The 12168-nt window shown below is 45.9% G+C and overlaps 1 protein-coding gene across 1 annotated transcript; it reads left to right on the top strand.

The window, feature by feature from the left end:
- Positions 1-1194: 1194 nt before the first annotated feature.
- LOC143768267 (uncharacterized) lies at positions 1195-11283 on the top strand. The gene is given in 3 exon segments (XM_077256960.1): positions 1195-2962; positions 3595-3686; positions 6649-11283. Coding segments are annotated over 3 exon segments (3264 nt in total). The 5' UTR covers positions 1195-1392; the 3' UTR covers positions 8251-11283.
- The last annotated feature ends 885 nt before the right edge of the window (positions 11284-12168 follow it).

The raw sequence follows: 12168 nt of genomic DNA on the forward strand, positions 1-12168 counted from the left end.
CTGGTCCTTGTGTGGCCAGGGCCTGAACCTGGTCCCCTGGTCCTTGTGTGGCCAGAGGCTGAACCCATACCCCTGGTCCTTGCGTGGCCAGAGGCTGAACCCGAACCTGTAGGTCCTTGCATGGCCAGAGGCTGAACCTGAACACCTGGTCCTTGCATGGCCAGAGGCTGAACCCGAAGCACAGGTCCTTGCGTGGCTAGGGCTTGAATCCAAACCCCTGGGCCTGTGTGGCCAGGGCCTGAACCCGAACCTGTTTCCCTTGTGGTATTATCCCTAGCTTGTCCCTGAGATCTGTGAGGCCGCACCGGCGGTACCTCTATACTGAACCCTGAAGCCACATTGGCGGTTCCTGAACCTTAAACTGTTCCAACGATACTTGAACTAGCATCACTGTCTGTCCTGGTTAGTGTACCAGAGTCCGAACTGTTAGAGCCTTTTCCAGGAACCCTATACAGTCTGTGAGTCTGTGTAAGTATCCATTCTGCCTGAGGATCCAGAACCGGTGTAGTCTGAACAGAGTTCAAATCCTGTCGTGTCAGATACTCTGAGCCCAGTCTATGTTTGCTATCCTCACTCCTGGGGTCAGCAGCTGCAGTACTGAGGCCTGTCTGAGAGTTGTACCTAGTGGCTACCTGCAGCTCAAACCTGACTCCACCATCAGAAGCTCCAGTGAAAACCAGATACCAGGTAACTGTGTAGCTATGCCCCTCCTAGTCCCGTCCCGTGGCAGGGTGGATCCAAGAACCACATGCACCGCGATGTACACAGTGGTGACGTCCGGATACTTCTAGTTATGTGGTGGATATGGCCAGGAGAAGGTGTGCACACTTAAGCATGGCTACTCATAGATCCCTTAAGCTACTCATTAGCAGAATTATCCCTCCCAGAAGAAGACCTGGGCTGTTAATGGTGCTACATGGACTTCTTTTCTTCTGCTGTCATGATAACCCCCTGCTGGTGCCCCATGTATCCCTTCCATATGGCCTAATACTGGAGGAAGAATGGTTTTGTGCATGGTTGGACTGCCCCCCCATTGCACCTGCGCCTGTGAGGCTCTGCTCCAGGCTGTGATGTCCTGTTCTGTAGCTGCTATTCTTGTCTCGTGAGATTTTACAACATATCAAAGGTCACTCAGCCATAACTGCAATGTGAAAACAGAGCAAGGAGCAGGCACGCACTGAGGTGGTTATATGTATGCTTCATCCTGTGACACGAGCGATCAGAAGATACCAGATGTGACTCAGAGCTTTATGGGAAAGAATCTACCCTCCAGGCATAAATATCACAACACCCCCTTGATAACGGAAAGTACCAGATGCCTCCTCAATGTTGGCGCACGTCAGGCCTAAGGAGTGGCCACTGATGGTTTCTCTTTCATTTCTCTCATGAACTATGGCAGATCTAGCAGCTGAACTTACGTGCCCGATCTGCTTAGATGTATTTAAGGATCCTGTAACCCTAAGGTGTGGACACAACTTCTGCTGGACATGTATTGACCACGCACTGGACTCCCAGAGGTCAAGAGTCTACACGTGTCCTCAGTGCAGGAAGAGATTCAAAGGACGACCCGTCCTAACCAAGAACACAAACCTTAGTAACATCGCAGAACAATTCCATACTGCTCAGCCCAATAATGATGACAACAAGGTCTTCTGCAATTACTGTGACCTTCCATCTCCTGCCATTAAAACATGTCTGCAGTGTGAAACTTCCATGTGCGAGAGACATCTCAGAAGCCACAACAGGTCAGTGAGGCACATGTTAATTGACCCCACCACTTCCCTGGCTAAAAGAAGATGCCCCATCCATAATAAGATTTTGGGGTATTACTGCACAGTGGATGGTACCTGTATCTGCGTGTCCTGCGCCATGGCCAAAGAACACCGGGAACACCAGGTGGATACACTGACTGAGGCCTCTGAGAAGAAGAAAGAGAAACTGAGAAAGATTATTGGGGAGATGAATGCGAAAACTGAGGAGACTGAGAGAAAAGTGCAAACTTTGCAAGAAGAAATGAGAAAAGTCCAAGAAAAGGCAGATGTCGTAACTCGGAGAGTCCAGGATCGGTTTAGAGTAATCGTGAGGGAACTCAAAGTTCTGGAGGAAACTCTCATCGGTGATATTTTCCAAATGAAAGAACAGCAGTTAAATTCTTATAATGACCTGATCTCGGACTTGCAGAAGCAGAACGTGGAGCTGCTCAAGACTAAGAGTCACATTGAGGAGCTGTGTAACATGACTGACCCATATATCGTCCTACAGGAAGAGCAGTCGGATGTGGGGAGCTCATGTGGCCCCATGGAAGAAGAAAGGAGATATAAACCGTTACACAATGCCGGTGGTCTGGACCTGCACCCAATCTCGAAGACATTACAAATTGGGTTAGAAGACATAATGAAAGGACTGAACATCTGGTTCTATACACAGAAACCTGCAAACATATGCCTGGACATAAATTCAGCGTCTCATCATCTCCAGATGTCAGACGATCTAAAGACTGTCACCTACGTAGAATCTCACCACAATCTCCCGGACAAAGAGGAAAGATTTGGGGGTGACCAGGTCATAAGCACAAGAAGTTTTTCTTCAGGAAGACATTACTGGGAGGTGGAGATCAGAGACTCTGAGAACTGGGGAGTAGGGGTGTGTTACCCCAGTATGGTCAGGAAGGGTGACCAGTCAAGGCTTGGATGTAATAACAAGTCATGGTGTCTGCAGAGGAGCAATAATGGGCTTGTGGCAGAGCATAATGGCCATTCGCGTTCACTACCCTATAGGACATTCTGTATTAGGGTGAGGGTCTATCTGGATTACAACGATGGACGTCTGTCCTTTTATGAAGTCAGTGACGCTGTTAGACACGTGTACACCATCTTCGCCACCTTCACTGAGCCCCTTCACGCTGCTTTCATGGTGCAGAACAATTGGTTGAGAATCAAGAATTAGGAGGAAAGACTGAAGAGTGCCTGATCTTCCAGGTCAGGTCCACACATTGACACCCCAAAAATAATGCCCTGAAAATAAGTCTTATGCGACAGCATCGGTCCTTGGTTTTTCTTATCCAGTTTTGGTGACATTTTAACCCATTGCAAATGACACTTTTAGCCAGTCGGACAGCCGTCGTCTGGAAAGAAGATGCCGTGTTGATGTTTTTGGCCTGACTGTCCACAAAAGATCTTTCCCTGAAGAACATTCCCAGGATGTCCTTTCTTTCTGTTCCCAGGGCCCATTTTAATGACTGTAACAACCAGTGAATGGCTTTGTCGGCAAAATACTGGATGATCGTCTGCTCAATGGTTGTTCCACTATGACCCGACTTCTATGTAATGTGTGCGACCTGCTTTATACTTTGCTTACGTTCTCTGGTGGGAATATGTGGGTATTATGGTTTTTACTGTATAACATTATTATATTGGTACTACATACCTAAAATAGTTAATTCCGAAATTCTGTAACCAAGGTCACCCATACATGAGATGAAAGTCTGCCAATGTCAACAGGACTGGCCATCCACCTGATGTGTATGGAGGCCTCCTGATTCTTCCCCAACATATCCTTCTGTCTCCAGACATCATCTGATCCTTTTGTTTTCAGGGAGAATGAGCTGCCGCCAGAAGTGTCCGACAGTGGCTTTCTCTTCTCTGAACGTTCAGCTGTGGGGAGTCATGAGAGCCAGTTGCTTGGTGGTCAGTAGTTGTGCATTGGCAGTTCTTGGGCCATCGCTGAATAGGCTTTGTCTCTGTTTACACGTGTCTATGAACGTGCTGCATACACAAAATTGAGGGCAAAGATGGGTGTGTGTATATACAGTATATCCAGTTAAAGGCTCATTACGTGCACAAATAATTTGCCCAGTGTCCAGTTTTTGCTCTTAATTTGTCCTGTTTCTCCTCTGAGTATTCGGTTTTTCTTTTTACATTCCTAAATCTGCCACAATGGTTCCTTTTCTATTTAGTGCAATGTCTCTGGTCTTTGCCAAAAGGGTAGTTCTCACAGGATCCTCAGGGGTGTGTCTTTAAACTGCTCTGCCTAATTACACTGTGAGCCACGCCCACTTGAAAAAATATAACAATAAAAAGAACACACTTTTCTGGGATTGAAGGATTTGTTAGATTTGTGCTGGTTGTGATGAAAGAATAGAATAAAGAAGTGTTAACATGTGAAGCGTCTGTTCTCTTTACGGAAACCTAAACGTGAAGTTTAAGCTCCTCGGTACATTTTATGGGTCTGGTGGCGATCAATGTAGAAAGGAGTGGGCAATGGAGGTGTCACTAGGAGGGCACTGAAGCCATGGTCCGGGTGCTGCTGGGCCACCTCCAAGCTCCAGGTAAGGGGCGTTTTGGGACATGCGGTTTCTTGACATATCTGACAATTGTGGTGTTCGTGAGTTTATGACACCTACAGGCCCACGTGTGTTCAGGGATGGTAGAATTTTACAAGACAATTTGTGGGACAACCTTGAAGTCATGGAGTCTCTTTTGGGCACCTTGAGAATTAGGCCTCCTAATATAGATAATTGTGTCCACATTGGATTCATAAAACTTGGGGTCTATGGATGAATAACCTCATCATGGCTCCAAGGGTTATGGATCCTTAAAGGGAACCTGTCATCAGAAAAACAGAACAGAAAAAAAAAACAATGGCAGAACCACCCTTGGATTTTGCAAAACCAAAACTTGACAAAAACAGATTTATCTTGTCCTTTGTTTTTTTTTTCCGTAATGTACAGATTTTAACTTTTTTTTTCTTGTGGAAAATTAGTCAAAAAAAATCAACGGAGATGTGAACAGACCCATAGGCTATAATGGGTGTCATAAACTCACTTGTCCACTCACCTACTGCAAAACTCAGCGCTCCCCATAGCCAGTTCACACTTGCACACCACACTTTTTGCTGTCACCACTCAGTTTTGTTAGGTAGCGAGACGCCTGTCCTGGGGTACACACTAGCACACGCAAAGCTTATCCAAGCACCTGACAATTGATATTATTGTACTCTGGTATAGATAGAGTAACACAATCAGGATATACTTTCCCTCTTTGAGGTTGTGGGAACGTTCATAACAGCAAGAAACAAATAGCATAGATAGGATAACACAAACAGGATATACTTTCCCTCTTTGATGTTGTGGGTACATTTAGAACAATAATAAACAAATAGCATAGATAGGATAACACAAACACGATATACGTTCCCTCTTTGAGGTTGTGGGTACATTGAACAGCAATAAACAAATAGCATAGACAGGGTAACACAAACAGGATATACTTTCCCTCTTTGAGGTTGTGGGTACATTTAGAACAGCAATAAACAAATAGCATAGACAGGGTAACACAAACAGGATATACTTTCCCTCTTTGAGGTTGTGGGTACATTTAGAACAGCAATAAACAAATAGCATAGACAGGGTAACACAAACAGGATATACTTTCCCTCTTCGAGGTTGTGGGTACATTTAAAGCAGCAAGAAACAATCTTATTGAATTTTACATTTAATCTGGAAAAAGGATGACAGAGTTTACAAATTCTAAAAAGATGAAATAATAAAAAGACATACATAGAAGGCAGAGGAGATCACTGCAGAAGCTGGGACAAATCTACAATTCTCGTTATCTTTCCTGGATGTGGCGTGATTTTTCCTGGATAGAATTTCATATGTTGGATCCAGACCCCTCCCCGCACCTCGTGGTGAGGTCAGCGGAGGACGGCTAATTGTATGCGCAGAAAGATAGGTGCAGAACATTACTAATTTGTCAGATTTTCCCACAGGAACCTCCTCGTGGAATAATTTGGCCACCATATTTCCAAGTCCTCATGTTTGAACTCACAGAAGTGATATATCCGTGAGTGGTGTGGACATGAGATTATTAGTCCAGATTTGGCCTATGAATATTGCATTACCATTGTGCCATGTGATGTCCCTGGTGTGCTAGAGACGTACTGGTCCACCTTAGGAGCCATCACATTATCCTGTATATTTTAGCACCCCTCATTCTAACATTTGTGCTTCTTACCACTGTCGGCAGCTGTGGCGGAGAGTCAACACTAAAGCAAGGGGAGATCATGATGCCATGGACTTTGGTGTGGGGTCAGAGAGGAAAATGGAGGAGATGACCTGAGCGTGGACTTATAAGAACAAGAACTTGGTTTGGAAATATGAAAGTTGACCATGAGTCCCCACTCCGTCAACTTTCATATTTTGATTTTTTTATTTTTTTTTTACCCTTCTTGCCCCAAAAGGGCAATAGCTCCAGATAGTGAACAAGAAGATTCGGGAGTGGCGGAGATCAGCGGTACTATTTGCCCAGCTCCAGGTGCCGCCTTATGCGCCTATTGCGTATTTCGTAGAGTAAGAAATCTTCGTGCGTTCTGCTTTTTTTCCACAAGATGGCGAACTCAGCTGGCAACCGCGTAATTTTCAGCACAGCTGACGGTCTGGTGTTCCGTTCTCACAGAGAAAGAGACACAGGAAAAAAAAAAAGGTACGTCTGTGCATTCAGGGCATAACCGCGAGGCGAAACCTGCCGTAAACGTCAAAAGCCTTTTAATATACCCCCCCAAAAAAAGTTACGCCAAGAGAAGAATTGAGACTTTTCCCAGCGGGAGTGGAACAATCCCGACCATTGAAACTGGATTTGGCAAATAAAGAGACACTTCCTGATTGCAAGTATGGCAGCTGCTGATTTCAAGTATGGGCAAAACTGCTCCATCTGCATGGGAGACTACACGGATCCCGTCACCTTGAGGTGCGGGCACAGCTTCTGCCGGGGGTGTATCGATCGGCAACTGGATGCTCAGCAGGAGTCTGGAGTTTACACCTGTCCTGAATGCAGAAAAAGGTTTCACGAGAGACCAACATGGCAGAGGACCATCAACCCATGCCACCCAGTAGAGTGTCCATCCATGTCCCATGACGGCCATGAAGCATCGGGGATATTCTGCACTTACTGCATTCATTCTCCGGTACCTGCTGTCAAATCCTGCCTGCTGTGTGAAGCGTCTCTGTGTGACAATCATCTAAGGGTCCACAGCAAGTCCCCAGAACACGTCTTATCAGAGCCGACCACCTCTTACGGGAAGCGAAAATGTCCCACGCACAAGAAGATCCTTGAATACTACTGCTCCAAGGACGCCGTTTGCATCTGTGTATCTTGCATTGCGTTTGGAGAACATAAGGGACACTACGTGGAGCCCATCAATGCAGCTTTCGAAAAAAAAAGAGACAGGCTAATACATTTTTTGGAAAAGTTGACTGTGAAAAAAAAGAGGACGGAGAAACGAGTCAAGAACTTGCAAAAACGAAGGGCGGACGTCCAAGAAAAAGCAGCCGGAGTGACCAAGCAGGTGAATGTGCTGTTTAGGGATATTCGGGAACAGTTGGACCTTCTGGAGAAAAGGGTCCTCGGTGAAATATCCAACTGGGAAGAGCAGGTGTCCCACACGGTCTCCAACCTGATCCAGCAGCTAGAGATAAAGAAGGACGAGCTGTCCAGGAAAATGTTCGAAGTTGAGGAGCTGTGCCACATGAACGATCCCGTCACTGTCCTACAAGGACGGGCATCCATAAGAGATGACTTTTATGACCGTCAAGAGGGAGATGATGAAGACCGAGAGAGAGAAGATAAGAAGGTCCACGAGGCTGGGGATCTAGATGAAGGTCTGATCTCTGCGGCCTTACATGCTGGTCTAGCTGACATTATGACTGGTGTGAAAAGAGGGATTTATGTGTCCGAGTCCCTGGATATATTACTCGATCTAAACACTGCTGGTAATTACGTGGCAGTATCCGGGGATCTGAAATCTGTGTCCTGGTCAGATCTAAATCAGTGTCGTCTCGAAACCCCGGAGAGATTTCAGTATTGTCAGGTAATGAGCACAAGGAGCTTCTCCTCGGGACGCCATTACTGGGAGGTGGAGACCAGTGAGTCTGGAGACTGGATGATTGGGGTGTGTTATCCCAGTATAGACAGGAAAGGCGTCCAGTCCTACATCGGAAACAACAGCAAGTCCTGGGGTTTATGTAAATTTAATCAGGAGTATTCGGCCATACATTCCAGCGACGTCAGCCAGATCCATCATTACGTGTCCTCTCACAGCTTCAGGATCTATCTGGATTATGAAGCCGGACAATTGTCCTTTTATGAGTTACAAGGGCCAATTAGACACCTGCACACCTTCTCCGCCATCTTCTCTGAGCCCCTTCATGCCGTGTTTTACGTCTGGGGTGACTGGGTAAGAATTACGAGCTAGAGAGTTTACTGGTGGTGCCCCAGAGATCTGTAGATCCTATTTATGTCACGTGCTCAATTTCACAAATGTATGAATAGTTGTGTAACATGTTAGAGATGATGGATCAATTACTGGTGCCCAGTGGCATTGCTTGGGGAGGAGGTGCCACAGATGCCAAATTTTATGTAGGTGCAAAATCTCTCCCTTTGGGCTAGTATAGGGCTAGAATTAGGCCTAGGATTGGGGTTGGAGCTAGAGTTTGGGCTAGGGTTAGCGATAGCATTAGGATGGGGGCAATGGCTTGGGCTAGGGTTAGGACTAAGGTTATAGGTAGGGCTAAAGTTAGAATAAGGGCAAGGGTCGGAGCTTTGGGCTTGGATTGGGGCTAGAGTTGGGCTAGGGCTAAGGTTGGAATAAGGTTCGAGTTGGGGCAAGGGTAAGGGCTAAGGCTAGAGGTGGTGCTAAGGTTACAGTTGGGGTTAGGGTTGGAGACTGAGGGCTCGGCTTGTGGCTAGAGTTTGGGCGAGGGTCCGAGTTAGCGTTAGGATTGGGGTTGTTATGGTTTGGGCCAGGGTTAGGACTAAAGTTAGAGGTAGGACTAAGGTTAGAATCAGGGATAGTATTGGAACTGGGGTTGGAGCTTGGGCTAGAGTTTTGACCCGGGCTAGGGCCAAGGTTAAAGGTAGGAATAAGGTTTGATTTTGGCAAGGGTAAGGGCTAAGGTTTGAGTTAGGGCTAGGGTTGGAGACTGGGTTAGGTCTTGGATGGTGGTTGGAGTTTGAGCCAGCGCTAGTGCTAAGGTTAGAGTTAGGGCTAGGGTTATGGTAATAAAATAGTTACATAAAAAATGTTATAGAAAATAAAAAGTAAAAACAAATTATAACAATATTTAACTTTTTTTATTTTTTAAATTTGATATCAACAGAAAAAAAACTAGAGGGCTATATGGAAAACTATAATTCCATCAGTATTTTCTTAAAAGATAATACATGTAGTTTTAGGACAAGGAGTTCAATACTGGACTGGCGGAAGGGACTCACAGAAAGCTAATGGTCCAGGTTAAGGGGCACAAAATACTTGCCTTGCCCTGGGCGCTACCTACCCATGCTATGCCACTGCTGGCGCCACCATCAGATAACAATGCATATCCACTATGACCCCCTGCATCAATATAGGAGTCAATGGATTGATGGTTTCCCATCTCGGTAGCACCACTGAATAGCAAGTGGCTGAAAGATCTCCTACATTGAGGATGGACTGACTTCAACACTTGGAGCCACCATCAAACAACAGGATACACAACCAATATGGCCTCCAGTATGGACATAGGAGGGGATGAATTGTCATCACCGAGTGACCTTGACAAGGGGCTCAGCACACGTGAACTCGTCCGACCTAGAAAGTTATTACCAACTATTCATTTCTTGTGAGTGGAGAGGAAAGAAGGGGGCTTCCATGGCCATCAGGGCCTGCATCATGTATCTTCACGCAGCCTCGATTAGCCAACATGGTCCTGACACCGCCATTGAGGTGGCCGGTGGTGGGCTCCATTCCTCTACTCCTCCAGTCCTCCATGATAAGTACTGTTTGGTGGTGTTGTGAGCTTTCCTGTTTGCTCCCCTCTGCTGTCTGTGCCTCTCTCCAGTCTGCGCCGCTCTCCTGTCAGCTCTGCTCTCCTGTCTGTGCCTCTCTCCTGTCTGCGGTGCTCTCCCGTCTGCACCTCTCTAATGTCTGCACCGCTCTCCTGTCTGCTCCGTCCTCCTGTCTGCACCGCTCTCCTGTCTGCTCCGCTCTCCTGTCTGCTCCGCTCTCCTGTCTGCTCCGCTCACCTGTCTGCGCTGCTCTCCTGTCTGCTCCGCTCTTCTGTCTGCGCTGCTCTTCTGTCTGCGCCGCTCTTCTGTCTGCACCGTCCTCCTGTCTGTGCCGCTCTCCTGTCTGCTCCGCTCTTCTGTCTGCGCCTCTCTCCTGTCTGCTCCGCTCTTCTGTCTGCGCCCCTCTCCTGTCTGCTCCGGTCTCCTGTCTGCTCCGGTCTCCTGTCTGCTCCGGTCTCCTGTCTGCTCCGCTCTCCTGTCTGCTCCCCTCTCCTGTCTGCTCCGCTCTCCTGTCTGCGCTGTCCTCCTGTCTGCGGTATCCTTATTGCTGTAGATTTGCGGATTTCACTGACTTGACCTTAGTTGTCTTCATATTTAGGCTGCACATCCTGGTTTTACTGCTTTTTTTGCTCTTCATCATTTATATCTAACCGTACACTTTAGTCTTAAAGGGAAAATGTCATCATAAAATGATCTGTTATTTAAATCAGGATTTTGTATTAAATAGATTTTTTTTCATATTTTTTGGAATTTTATTTTCCCATATCACAACCTTTATTAACCCCTTTAAAAAAAATGCAATTCCGCCATTTTTTTTTTTTTGCGGTGTTCATTGCGTGGTAAAAATGACCTGGAAATATGATTGTCCACATCAATCTGATTACTGATACCTCCATTTTTTTCTCTATTTATCTAATGAAAAAAATTATTGAAATGTTGTAAAAAGTTTATTTTCTCTTTAGAACGTTCACCGATCGGAGGAATTAATTCATATTTTATTACACCGGATTTTACGAATGCAGCGATATGAAAAATGTTTATCTTTATTTTTCATGGGGGAACAGAATTAGAATTTTTATATATATTTTCTTTAAACTTTTACATTTTGAAAAACGTTTTTTTTTCTTGAATTTTTCCAATTTTTTTTAGATCACTCATACCATGTACTGCAATACGATGGTGGATCCTGAGTTATCAGCTGTGTTACCAGTCAGTATACTCCCGTCTGTGCTGATAAGTAGTCTGCTGAAAACTCTTCCTGAAAGTATCAGATTAAAATTAAAAATATTTTTGTTTTAATAAAGGTCTAGAAAAAAACATTGCCCCCAAAAAATTAAAGACAACCCCCCCCCCCCTGATTTAACAGTAGTTTTCTGATGATGGCTTCCCGGTAAGGACAGTCATCACTCGTGGCCTCATTGTACAAGAGACTGATGCTGTGTGAGTAAACTCATGATATCACTACCATAGATTTCCGTCTTTTGTGGTTTATTTGCGTCGATCTCTTGTGATAAATGAGGGAAAGTTTCTGTAGACCAGAGGTTACACGAGAAAAGACTCTCCAGAGAATACTAACTGATCAACTATCCAGAGGGTACTGACTGATCAACTCTCCAGAGGGTACTGTCTGATGAACTTTCCAGAGGATACTCACTGATCAACTCTGCAGAGGGTACTGACTGATGAACTCTCCAGAGGGTACTGGCTGACGAACTCTCCAGAGGGTACTGACTGATGAACTTTCCAGAGGATACTCACTGATCAACTCTGCAGAGGGTACTGACTGATGAACTCTCCAGAGGGTACTGACTGATGAACTCTCCAGAGGGTACTGACTGATGAACTTTCCAGAGGATACTGGCTGACGAACTCTCCAGAGGGTACTGACTGATGAATTCTCCAAAGGGTACTGACTGACCAACTCTCCAGAGGGTACTGGCTGACCAACTCTCCAGAGGGTACTGGCTGACGAACTCTCCAGAGGATACTGGCTGACGAACTCTCCAGAGGATACTGACTGACGAACTCTCCAGAGGGTACTGACTGATCAACTCTCCAAAGGGTACTGTCTGATCAACTCTCCAAAGGGTACTGACCGATCAACTCTCCAAAGGGTACTGTCTGATCAACTCTCCAAAGGGTACTGACCGATCAACTCTCCAAAGAGTACTGACTGATCAACTCTCCAGAGGATACTGGCTGATGAACTCTCCAGAGGATACTGACTGATGAACTCTCCAGAGGATACTGACTGATGAACTCTCCAGAGGATACTGACTGGTCACAGGGGTCTGATGACCCTCACCGATCCCCAGAGAATGGAGCATTGGCCCCAATGCATGGACCC

This window comes from Ranitomeya variabilis, chromosome 4, assembly GCF_051348905.1.
Source record: "Ranitomeya variabilis isolate aRanVar5 chromosome 4, aRanVar5.hap1, whole genome shotgun sequence".
Classification (NCBI taxonomy): domain Eukaryota; kingdom Metazoa; phylum Chordata; class Amphibia; order Anura; family Dendrobatidae; genus Ranitomeya; species Ranitomeya variabilis.